Consider the following 13,403-nt stretch of genomic DNA (forward strand, 5'->3'; position numbering starts at 1 on the left):
GGAGATGCCATCATACTCAACTGCCAAGCAGAGGGCACACCAACGCCAGAGATTCTGTGGTACAAGGACGCGAATCCCGTGGAGCCATCTGGCACAGTGGGCATCTTCAACGATGGAACCGAACTGCGCATCAGCAACATACGGCACGAAGACATCGGCGACTACACGTGCATCGCGCGCAACGGGGAGGGCCAGGTGTCGCACACCGCTCGCGTCATCATCGCTGGTGGAGCTGTCATCACTGTAAGTGATGAATTAAAAAAAAAAACAATACTGATGTCCTTTTTCATCTAAAAACACTTCGTTTTCCATGAAAATGTGTAGCCTACTTATAAACTGAAAATCATTAATTAACAATATGCCACAAACATGTTATTTTCAATGCTCCCAATGATAAATAAACTACATTAAATAAAACTCTATGATAACAGATGCCACCAACAAACCAGACAAAGTTAGAGGGCGAGAAGGTCCAATTCTCGTGCGAAGCCAAGGCCCTACCCGGAAATGTTACAGTGAAATGGTTTCGCGAAGGCGCCCCGGTTGCTGAGGTAGCCGCATTGGAGACACGGGTTACAATACGAAGAGATGGCGCTTTAGTTATCAACCCTGTAGCTGCTGATGATTCCGGTCAATATCTATGTGAAGTGTCGAATGGTATCGGAGACCCGCAGAGCGCTTCAGCTTATTTGAATGTAGAATGTGAGTATTCTTAATAAAAGTAAAGTAACGTAATTTATTATGATTAAAAAAATATAACTTTATCTTTATCAATCCTAAGTACTATGATATCGTAAAAGTGTAGGCTAATTTTTCAAATATATTTAAATCTAATACCAACTTAGCTGTATTATGCAATTGACACATTAGAATGAACAATACAATACGGAAACGCTAGATTGAATTTCACAAATGGACACGTTGTTGCACATACTGGCCATATAAGATTACAATACTCAATTGTTTTATAGATCCAGCAAAAGTGACATTTACACCGACGGTACAATACCTACCATTTCGCTTGGCTGGAGTAGTGCAGTGCTATATAAAGGCGAACCCACCCCTGCAATACGTCACGTGGACGAAGGACAAAAGACTTCTAGAGCCATATCAGACGAAGGACATTGTGATCATGAACAACGGATCCCTACTGTTCACTAGAGTCAATCAGAACCACCAGGGGAGATATACCTGCACACCGTACAATGCGCAAGGCACTCAGGGATCTTCAGGTAGAAATATTTTGCATTACGTTCTATTCTCTTGCTCATTTTAAATATAATAAACAATACAAGTGTACAAATGAAATTGAGCCGCAATGACCAAAATTATTAATTGCTTCCATTACTTTTTTTTATTCAATTTATGTGTGTCTAAATTAAAGATTTATTACAGGACCTATGGAAGTGCTAGTTAGAAAACCGCCAGTATTCACTGTAGAACCGGAGCCTTTGTACCAAAGAAAGGTAAAAAAATAACTTTCAAAAAGTAAAAAAAGCATTAATCTAATAATCTACAACAGAAAAACTATCAACAACTTACCAACCTACTATGATTTGTGTATGATATGTAATTTAAATGGCCCTTAACTTAAATTGAATTAAGCCGTGCTTACACTTTTGCACTCTTAACCTAGCATTACCATTATTAATTATTTCAATACAACAAAAACCTAAAACCGTCACAAAACATCAGACAAGTCATAACAATGTTAAACACAGCCATCTCAACCATTGAGATAATATTACTTCGTATGGAGGAGACACCACGAACAAAATCTGTGCGCCATTTTTTTGCTCTAAGTTTTAAAAATTATTATCTAGTTAGGTATTTACCGATGAAAGTTATTCCTATGCACTTTTCCGTATTATTTGTGCAACATCGTAACACACACGAAGGCATATTGATGCGTTTCACTTTAAAACAAATAAAAAATGAGCGTGCAGTTACGCCATATGGCGTATGTTGAGCGGAACATAAGTGATGTAGGCGGTGTCGTCTCCATATGTATATCTCAACGATCTCAACACAAGTTTACTAACAGGTGGGGGAATCAGTAGAGATGCACTGCGAGGCGCAAGAAGCGGAGGGCACGCAGCGGCCGAGCGTGGTGTGGCGGCGGCGGGACGGGCTGCCGCTGCAGAAGAGCCGCGTGCGCGCGCTCGGCGGGAACATCACCATCGACACGCTGCGGCGGCAGGACTTCGGGATCTATCAGTGCGTCGCGTCCAATGAGGTTACTTCTACTTTTACTATTTAGGTATCAATTTTTGAAGTTATACTTCTTTGGTCGCGATCTCGAGAAAAATGATGAGAGTGAATTTTTACGCGCACACACCGACACCTAAATTTAACAGCATGAAGTTAGTTCTAGGTGGTATGAAAGTTGATAACTATGTTCAAGTTGTTTATTCTAATATTTTTTTCCATACGCCAAAGAAGTATAACTTCTAACGCGTGTACATAAGTAGGTACACACACTCTTTTTTAGGAGATAATTCTGTCTGAACCTTAACTTTTATACTTGACCGCCTCCTTGGTACAGTGGTAGGACACAGAAGGCTGATCACCTACTTGACCCTAAAAAAAATCGATCAGTGAAACAGATGTAAGCATAAGCAACTTATAATGCATCTGCCCTTTACCCCACTAGGGGACATGGCACTTCACTTTAACTTTTATACAGATTTGAAGTGTTTGCATTTATCGTAAAATTTCCTTCGAATTTACCAAATGGTATGGTAAACTCCTCAAACAATTAATAATGATATGTATATGCATAACTATGTATTTATTATTTCAATGTAAAAAACGTTTTTAATTAAATATCAGATATTGTTTACAGAGATAACAGTTACACTAGAAAATAGTAGGTACCTGCTAGAGAATTCCAATTAAAAACGGTTCAAAGTTCAAACGAATTCCATGTGTAATCAATGCTATACTTATAAAAAGCTCTGAATTAAACGAAGCTCTGCGTACTCCAACAACAGCAAAAGTTAAAACTGGGGCGAGCTTTTTTAGGAATGTTTGATGAAGGCACTCTAGATGGTTAGCTTGTTACGAATGTTAACTAGCAATCGACACTTCATCTAGATTACTTTATTCGACAGGGAAACTATTTTAATTTAGAACTCATGATTTAATTACTTTTCTGTTTAAAATGACTAGGCGATAGATGTAATCTACATAAAAAAAAATGAGCTTTACTAATAATCTTGTATCAAAGTGATCTTTGGAAGAACTAGGTATATATTACAGGTTTTACACTTACTATTATAGTAAGTGTGAAAGATGGTGCCTATAATAGGCACCATCTTTCACACCTAATGCCTGTAATAAACTAAAAAACATGTACATGCTCTGGAAAGAAATAAATAAATTATTAAATTATTAGGTATCCTTTGCAACGATACTAGCCTTATATTGCATTACTGATGCTAACAATATCGTTTAATAATACCAACAACCAACTCTTCTTTCTCAGGTGGCAACAATAGTAGCAGACACGCAGCTAGTGATCGAAGGCACGCAACCGCACGCGCCATACAACGTATCTGGCACGGCCACGGAGTTCCAAGTGACGTTGCGCTGGCAACCCGGCTACGCGGGCGGCCCGGACTACAAGCAGGACTACACCATCTGGTATAGAGAGGCTGGCTTCTCCGAGTGGACCAAAGTGCCCGTCACGCCGTCTGGAGCTACTTCTGTAAGCTCTAAAAATAATACTTACATAATAATTACTAGATAATAAAATGATAGAAAGAATCAGCAAAACAAATGAAAAAATAGTACAAAACAAAATCTGATTGGCAAAAAGTGAAATAGAAGACCAAAATATCGATCGTTATTTGAAAATAAGTCATTTAACTAACTAAATAAATTATTATGCTTCCAAAGGTTTGAAAAGCTACTTTGCAGACAATTTGTAAACGTTTTTCTCTAAGCTTTGTTGGCTGCAGAAAATAACAAAGCGATTGCAAATTGTATTTCACCGTTTGCAGGTCACAATAAACAGGCTTCAACCAGGGACCACTTACGAATTCCAAGTCAACAGTAAGAATACAATAGGAGAAGGAATGATGAGCAAAGCAATTACAATAAGGACCCTTGGTAAGTTCTGACTTGCCAGCATTTGAGGTGGAGTTAACGTATGTCATGGGTTATCTACTAACAAATTATTATGAACAAAATATTGTCTTGTGGTACTTAAAATAGTTTTTTGATGTAACATATCTGAGACTCTTGCATCTTGTACAAACTTTGTTATTGCTTAAATAATTATATATTTAACAGTAACCAATACTAATAAAATAGTGACTAACTAATATTTTAACATTGCAATGGTGTAACTTTGTAAAAATATACTAATATTTCACACAGGGTTTTGGGCGTAATATTAAGTTGAATCAAGATTTTGCTTTTTGTAGATGTAGGCGCAAAACCAAAGGTGGCTCCGACGACCGCGGGACCCGTAGACGAAAAGATCTTTCAGAATGCTCCTGAGGGATCGGGTACTTACTTAGCACAGTCTTATGGCTTCTTCACAGAGTACTTTTTTATATATATGAGGGCCTCATAATGAGGCTTCTTTTTGTAAATTATTAGGAAACTGAATCATTTAAGTTTTATTAAGAAAATCAATTACCATTTTTTATTTCCATGGAAATGCTTCTCTTTATTTTTTACCTTATTCTTTAATGGTTCATTTTAATCTCTACACTGTAGTTAGTATATATTTATATATTTTATTGAAAATACTATTGGGTTGTGGATTTTGTCTAGAATTATAATTGATCAGAATCTTCCGTATTATTTGATTTTGTGTTTTGTGAGCATTTTATTTTGTGTGTCTGTTATCTCTTCTTCGCTTTTTTTTGTAACTAACATTATGTCTGTTTTTAATCTCGATGCACATTTACTACAAATAAAACATGTTTATTTGCGCTTATACGAATTAAACCGTTATAAACATCACACATATAATCATACTATATAACTAATAAAGGTCCAAAGTCGGGTCCGCCCCGCAACCTGACGGTGACGGAGGTGCACAACGGGTTCCTGATCACGTGGCAAGCGCCGCTGGAGCGCTCCCACCTCGTGCAGTACTACACTATCAAGTACCGCACCGACGCGCAGTGGAAGACGCTCAACAGAGGCCAGATACGACCGGAGGAAACCAGCTATCTCGGTGAGTGGGACGCTTGATGTTCTAACTCTATCTTCCTAGTAATACGAAAGCCAGGTACCTACATCTTTAAGACTTACAAACTCTTTCAAGCTTTACTATAATTCTTGATGAATTGCCTGTTGTAGGGGTAATTTTTCACATGCTATTAAATTAAATTTTGAAAGTCTTTATTCACATTATTCATAATCTAATTTACATCTGAAAAACATTGATTTCAAATATGCTTCAAATAACACAAAATTGTTCATACTTTAAGCAATGACTTATAACATTTCAGTGAAAAACTTAGTTGGTGGGCGCACGTATTACTTCCGCGTGCTAGCGAACTCGGCGACGAGCTACGAGAGTTCGGACGAAGTGAGATTCTCTGTGCCAGCGCGCGTGAAGCACAAAGCGATCACGGCCGGCGTCGTCGGCGGGATATTGTTTTTTATCGTCGCCATCATTCTGTCCGTGTGCGCTGTGAAGATTTGCAATAAACGTAAACGACGCAAACAGGAGAAAGGTTAGTCCTTAGGGGAAGCGGCCGCTCGCTCGCTCCCGACGCTCTTACGACGTAGATTACTGCTATTGAACAGTTATAGTACCCTATTCGAAGATAATTATCTCCTTGCTCTCGATAAAAGAAAGTAAAATTTTAAATCATTGCCATATTGTCGGTGATAAAGCAACATTTTCATTAAAATTATCAGTTTTATTTTGCATTTCGTATTCCATATTCTCTTGACTATGCAATGTGATAAGCATGTTTGTGAATACAAGTTGCATGAAATGTAAATAAAAGAAGCTTTGGTTTCAGTGTGCCGTGGTTTGACATAGTATTGCTGTTGCAAAACAATATTGCTCAAAATACGATCAAATATGAAGTGTCTCATTTTACCTACTACATTATACGTAGATTTATTATAGAATTCAATTAAAAGCAATCATATTCACACATTCTGCTTGCACATTTTAAATTTCACTTATTAACATGCTTGCGTTTTATGCCTAACATTACATAATACAATTGCACTTTGCCAGAATCATTACGTTTGGGTTACGATAATAATTCATCGAAAAGAATAAGTAGGTAAAATGTTAAGAAATTTTTATGTGAATAGAATTCAAACATATATCTACTGGGAGTAAGATATATGTTTGAATTCAATTCACATAAAAATTTCTTGAAAAGTTAATCTATATTTTGGATTAACGTATAACCTTCTTTGGATATGTACCTTCTTTGCGACAAATATGTGAAAACATTGTCGAATTTCGATGAATTATTATAGCTTTAAGTTGACAATATGGTGTGGGGCCGTAGTGTGGGTGTGGGTGTGTGTGTGTGTCGGTGGCGGGCGGCGGCCGGCTAGCGCGGCTCTCGGACTGCGCACTGCACCGCGTTAATGTTCAGAAATTATTCGGTTGCAGCATACAACATGGTAGCCGCGCGACTCACTGACCTCCGCGCCGCAGACAGCACTCAAGTGCCTTTTAAAAAGTAAGTTAATCTTTTGTCGTCTCATAGTTAATACCATAAAATTATGAATATATTATCCTAATTTTGTTATCTAATTTTCCCGCTGCGACATAAAAGGAAATCAGGTCAGTTTCTATAACTAAAACAATTTTTAATTCTAGCCTGTTTATATTTTAGTGTTATTTCTTTTAGCATCTAATATTTTTATAAATTTATAAAGAATAGAAAAAATTCGATCACGAGGCGGGACTTGAACCCGCATCCTTCGCGCCATTCCGGGGCGGATGCCTAACCAACTCAGCCACTCGTGACCCGCCTGAGCAATCGAATTTATTCTATCCTTTCAGTTTTATGTGTCTTAAGGGACACACCGCGCGCCATCTATTGAGATGATTTAACAACCATGTCAACCAATATGAAGCACTTTTCAGTGAATACAATATTGTAACGATGGAACACGACCTTTTCTTGAATTTATATTTTTTTGGTTTTTATGGCATTCAAATGCTTTATAAATATAAATTTATAAAGAATAGAAAAAATTCGATCACGAGGCGGGACTTGAACCCGCATCCTTCGCGCCATTCCGGGGCGGATGCCTAACCAACTCAGCCACTCGTGACCCGCCTGAGCAATCGAATTTATTCTATCCTTTCAGTTTTATGTGTCTTAAGGGACACACCGCGCGCCATCTATTGAGATGATTTAACAACCATGTCAACCAATATGAAGCACTTTTCAGTGAATACAATATTGTAACGATGGAACACGACCTTTTCTTGAATTTATATTTTTTTGGTTTTTATGGCATTCAAATGCTTTATAAATATAAATTTATAAAGAATAGAAAAAATTCGATCACGAGGCGGGACTTGAACCCGCATCCTTCGCGCCATTCCGGGGCGGATGCCTAACCAACTCAGCCACTCGTGACCCGCCTGAGCAATCGAATTTATTCTATCCTTTCAGTTTTATGTGTCTTAAGGGACACACCGCGCGCCATCTATTGAGATGATTTAACAACCATGTCAACCAATATGAAGCACTTTTCAGTGAATACAATATTGTAACGATGGAACACGACCTTTTCTTGAATTTATATTTTTTTGGTTTTTATGGCATTCAAATGCTTTATAAATATAAATTTATAAAGAATAGAAAAAATAGGCATCCGCCCCGGAATGGCGCGAAGGATGCGGGTTCAAGTCCCGCCTCGTGATCGAATTTTTTCTATTCTTTATAAATTTATATTTATAAAGCATTTGAATGCCATAAAAACCAAAAAAATATAAATTCAAGAAAAGGTCGTGTTCCATCGTTACAATATTGTATTCACTGAAAAGTGCTTCATATTGGTTGACATGGTTGTTAAATCATCTCAATAGATGGCGCGCGGTGTGTCCCTTAAGACACATAAAACTGAAAGGATAGAATAAATTCGATTGCTCAGGCGGGTCACGAGTGGCTGAGTTGGTTAGGCATCCGCCCCGGAATGGCGCGAAGGATGCGGGTTCAAGTCCCGCCTCGTGATCGAATTTTTTCTATTCTTTATAAATTTATATTTATAAAGCATTTGAATGCCATAAAAACCAAAAAAATATAAATTCAAGAAAAGGTCGTGTTCCATCGTTACAATATTGTATTCACTGAAAAGTGCTTCATATTGGTTGACATGGTTGTTAAATCATCTCAATAGATGGCGCGCGGTGTGTCCCTTAAGACACATAAAACTGAAAGGATAGAATAAATTCGATTGCTCAGGCGGGTCACGAGTGGCTGAGTTGGTTAGGCATCCGCCCCGGAATGGCGCGAAGGATGCGGGTTCAAGTCCCGCCTCGTGATCGAATTTTTTCTATTCTTTATAAATTTATATTTATAAAGCATTTGAATGCCATAAAAACCAAAAAAAAATATAAATCTAATATTTTGTTCAATTTCAACAGATTTAGAGAAAGCGGAATATCGAGTGTAGTTCAATGTTTGCGATTCACCGCGAACTGGATCTGGCCCGCATCGCGTTGCGGCGACGAGGTGCGGTACTGGGGAGTGATCCGCCGCGTGTCGCCCGCGCCCTCCGCGTCACCGGCGCCCTCCCTGGCGCCCTCGTCTTCGGACGACGGGGGCTTCCTGCCGCGCCTCCGGGCTCCGCTGCGGCCCGCAGCCGCGCCGCCGCTGTTCCGCGCGTCCTCCCCCGCCCTCGCGCCCTGGTCTCCTTGGCCGCCGTGGCCGCCCTGGGTCCCCGCTTGGACGCCGTGGTCGCCCCTCCACATTTCGGATCTCAGCTCGGTTCCCTTCCCTAGTTCCGCCGACGGCTCTTTCCCGACGCCGCCCTCCTTCCTGCTCCGGCCTCCGCGCCAGCCGACGGAGACGCGCGTGCCGTGCGGCGCGCTGACGCGGGCCCGCTGGCGGCCGCTGCCTCGCCACGCGCGGCCCCGGCCCGACCCGCCCCCGCCGCACGAAGCCTCGCCGGAGAGCCGGTCGTCGTCCAGCGGGTTCGGAAGCAAGAACGCGTCCTCCTCGCAGCACAACCGCAGCAGCCGGACGGGCAGCCTGGCGGAGTGGCGGCCGCCGCCGTACCGGCCGCCGCCGCCGGCGCCCCCCCCGCGGCCCGGCTCGGGCGAGGCGGGCGAGGCGGCGGACGCGGGGTCGGTGGACGTGCACTACGAGTGGGACCGCGCCACGCGCACGCCGACCCCGTCGACGCCGGAGCGCACGCGCGCGCGGCCGTCGCGCGACGACGTGGAGGCCCGCGTGCGCGCCATGAAGGAGGAGTTCCTGGAGTTCCGCAAGCGGCAAGCGCTGCGGCGGCGCTCGCCCGAGCCGCTGGGCGCGCCGCCGCCGCTGTCGGCGCTGGCGGCGCTGTCCCCACTGGCCCCACTGGCCCCGCTGGTCCCGCTGTCCCCACTGTCCCCGCTGGCCCCGATCGCACCCACGCCCGCCCCCGCCGAGACCGTTTGCTGATCTGGCGAACGATAGCGTTTAATTTGTTCCCCACCGATAACTGTATCGTCGTTTTTGGAATGTCGCTCTATGTTGTAATCTAATCGAATGAACGATGGTATGGAACGAGGTACGACCGATGTTTTTTGGAGGCGAAGACGCCAAAATAGGTATGATCCATAGAACGGCATTCTGAATTTAGCGAAAAGAGTTTTAAGTCAAGTGACAAAAGGCCTAATAATATGTATAATGAATATTTTTATAATTTTTGAAGTGGCCGTTATTGTATAATAGTATGGTCGCTAAAATAACATATCTAAAATTCTCAACAAATACGGTTCCTTTGTACCGAAAACGACGATCTCTAAACATTCTGTACGCCTTCTATTGATCACTTGACTTTTAAACTGGATTTATTTAATTAAGTTTTAATGTCGAATTAGCATTAAGTATCCCCACCTCGGTCGAAAGTATCGCTGGAGACTATAAACGATAAGAGTTAAGAGGCGAACACTTTCAGTCGCATGAGTCGACTGAAATGCGATCTTAATGTACATACGTATAAACTATGTGGATGCAGTGGCGTTTTCTGCTCGCACTGTCTGTTGTCCTACTCGATTTAAATGTCAATTAATTATTTCAAATATTGTGACTATTTTTGTTTTTACCGTTGAGTTTCTGGACATTTGCAAAAAATTTAATAATGCGTAAGATCCTAGCGTGCAATGGATTCCTATCAACGGTAAACACATAAATATGCCATAATATGAAAAACGACATCGTTACGTTAAATTCTAGGCCGTTGATTGGCGAGCAGGCAGTGCGAAATTACGTTCACCTAAACGCTTTAGGTATGAGTGGGTAGCATCCACGACACCACTCATACCAACATTATATTGTAGTTATTATTGTAACTAATAAAGTAAATTATACGATAGTGTGATACTCCGTGCGTTTGGCGCTACTGTATTCGCGTATCTGCCTATTTCAACGTTCCCAAATCCCATAGGTTTTATATGGAATTCATCGATTACATATGTAGCGTCGAACGTGCGAGTATTATGTACAACACAACAAATAAACTTAGATAGATTTAGGAACTATATAAGTGAGGGAGGACTTAAACGGATGTTGTTTATTTTATTTTTTATATATTGTGTCGTTATTTATTTCCAAGTACAAATTATAATTTTATCTGTTGCGCATCTAGTTATTTTTTATATAATTTTGAACTGTACATATGTAAAAACACATTAGATATTATATTATACACTTATTTATTTAGGCGTTGTGTAATGATATGAATGAAGTTCTGATGAATTTTTGCCATTACATACTTGTAAGGCGCTAGAGTAAATATGTTGAAGTTATTACATTATGTATATTTAATTAGTTTCACCTTTAAAGCGAGTACCTTATTCAATTGGAAGGAAACTAATCAAAAGGTGCTACACTCACTAATCGCAATAATCAACGTTTTGTTAACATAACGCTATTATGATTATTTTTTACGAAAATTAACACTGTTCATACCGACAGGTTCCTGTTTCCATCCCACCTTAGTTAAACACTATAAGTTCATCAGTCACGACAAAGACTGTTTATTTAGTTCGTATTAATATTTAACTTATATGTTGATAAGTGATGTTTCGTGTTCGCAATGATTTTAGGTGAAATTTTTATAACAAAATATTGTATTCAAAATAATTCGAAATTCCAATATCGTTAAGGGACTCCTAAAAATAAGTATAAAATGTACGCTTTAAAGAAATTGATACATAAATTACTCGTAATATAGTTAGGTAGCTACGGTAAGGTGTAGTTGGTACGTGCATGCGTGGAGCGCGTGGTTAGCACCCAGGTGCACTCAGGTGTAATGTCTAAGACACGGATGCATCATCACTCAGGTCACTGCCGACAAGTAGATTAAGCTGCGGTATATCGACACATTGTAGACATTTGTTTTTTACGTTAGTAGGTGATGCCCGCGGCCCGCCATACGTTACATAAGGTCGTTAGTATCAACAGTTTGTGCAATAACTTCTCCGTTCAGTACAATTAAATATATATCTATGTTAAATATAATGTATGCTCAATTTTTTCGACTGACCAACTGTAAACTGTACCTTTTTTTAATCTTTAAAATTTAGAAGTTTTTAAAAAGTGCAAGGTGGTGTATATTAATTAGAAGGTATACAGTTACCTATTAAATTGGTTCATCCTATTCTTTGTTATATCTTTGAGGCTCCTTGTTATTTATCGATGTCATTTTCTTTGTCTTTTATTTAGTCACATTTTTACCAAACTCCTACCTGAAAAAAGCCTGAAAGGTAGCTCCTATCACTACCTTGCAATCTTCATTTACAAGACAATTATTCGGCAAAATTAAGTACCTACTTTTTAGTTCAAAAATACATTATACCTAATTTGACTAAAAAAACATCAATGATATTTAATTTATGAAATAAGTGTAAACATGAATTGGGTCCATTAACAACAAAACCATTTAAAAACTTTATATTGCAAGTAATACAAAACAAATATTCCATTGACCGTTCTAGTAAATTTGACGTGCCTAGAAAGCTAGTGTTAACTTACTAAAACGAGAAGAAATTTTTTGTAGTTAATGTTCCAAACTAATTGTTTAGTGTGAAATTGTGAAGTCTGTGAGTAACCTAATATACAGAATAAAGTAACAAATATTTGATCCACAAAAGTAGGAAATAACACGGCTCAAAACATGTGATATCTAGTCTTTGTCATAATAAAAAAATAACATTTCCTTATTACATAAGTACTAACATGTGTTAGCCATTAGTTGAGAGTTAATTTGTTGATCTACTCGATAGGTATGTTGACACGTACTTATTAGCAAAATTCTTCCTATAGGTACCTACTTACATTTTTGAATTTCAGCGCTTTTGAACGTCTATTATTAATTTCATTTAGAGGGACTCAATCTAAACTCGAAATGCATTCGACGACTTCTTTAGACTAAAATGAAAAGATAGCAATATATTAGAGTAATGTAATTAAATCATATATATATCAGTTTATTTAAAAGTAATAAATATGAATGATATATTATGTGCACATTGGCAAATGTAATATGGTGATACAAGGGCACCCAATATTAAAGACTTAAGGCAAAATGCACAATATCTCAGCACAGTAAGGTATTATCCAAAAATTCGAGATGTTATACCCAGCACTTTTAATGTAACTCCAATAATACCCACGATGCCTGTGTTCGCCTTGTTTGAAATAAGATAATGCACAAGCCACGTTTTTATAAATCAAAACATCTTTGATTTTGTTTTTTATTTAGAAAATATTTTTAGTTATAAGTGTTGAGATCAGTGTTTACTGTGTAAGCACACAAAGGATTCAATTCAAAAAATTAAAATACAATAACGTTGCTATGATACAATTAACGCAGTTTTATTTTTCATACCAATATGGTACCTACTTACCTACATAACATATCCTTAGGACCTATAATAATCTCACACCGATCTCCTAAATACTTATGAAAACTATTTAGTTAAGCACTTATAAAAAACTGAAAAAACAAATTCAGTACAAACAGTATCTCTACATATTACCTACTACCTAATATAAAAACTTTAACGCTCTAATATCAGGAACGACTGAACCGATTTTAAAAATTATATTACCCTTGGATACTTATATAAGTTCATACGTGATCCTTTATTGCTTTATAGAATGGCAAATAAATCTTTCTACAAATGCCATAATAACTAGATAGAACCAGGGCAAGACTTAATAGTTTTATTTACCACTTAG

The 13,403-nt window shown here is 39.0% G+C and overlaps 1 protein-coding gene across 8 annotated transcripts in view; it reads left to right on the forward strand.

Annotated features, from left to right (window-relative positions):
- LOC123693982 (protein turtle) overlaps positions 1–11,091 on the forward strand; it is a 58,057-nt gene extending 46,966 nt beyond the window's left edge. For 3 of the 8 annotated variants that reach the window (XM_045639260.1, XM_045639259.1, XM_045639261.1), the window contains exons 6-17: positions 2–243; positions 432–702; positions 972–1,232; positions 1,396–1,466; positions 2,045–2,236; positions 3,488–3,709; positions 4,005–4,113; positions 4,431–4,514; positions 5,009–5,194; positions 5,472–5,699; positions 6,608–6,677; positions 8,600–11,091. In XM_045639260.1, coding sequence (XP_045495216.1) covers positions 2–243; positions 432–702; positions 972–1,232; positions 1,396–1,466; positions 2,045–2,236; positions 3,488–3,709; positions 4,005–4,113; positions 4,431–4,514; positions 5,009–5,194; positions 5,472–5,699; positions 6,608–6,677; positions 8,600–9,617 — 2,954 coding nt within the window. In that variant the 3' untranslated portion in view covers positions 9,618–11,091. Of the gene's footprint in view, position 1; positions 244–431; positions 703–971; positions 1,233–1,395; positions 1,467–2,044; positions 2,237–3,487; positions 3,710–4,004; positions 4,114–4,430; positions 4,515–5,008; positions 5,195–5,471; positions 5,705–6,590; positions 6,678–6,773; positions 6,782–8,599 lie in introns of those variants that run through there. The other 5 variants (XR_006751747.1, XM_045639263.1, XR_006751748.1 and 2 more) reach the window with 5 other exon arrangements.
- Positions 11,092–13,403: the final 2,312 nt, after the last annotated feature.

Source organism: Colias croceus, chromosome 8, assembly GCF_905220415.1.
Source record: "Colias croceus chromosome 8, ilColCroc2.1".
In the NCBI taxonomy this organism is placed as follows: domain Eukaryota; kingdom Metazoa; phylum Arthropoda; class Insecta; order Lepidoptera; family Pieridae; genus Colias; species Colias croceus.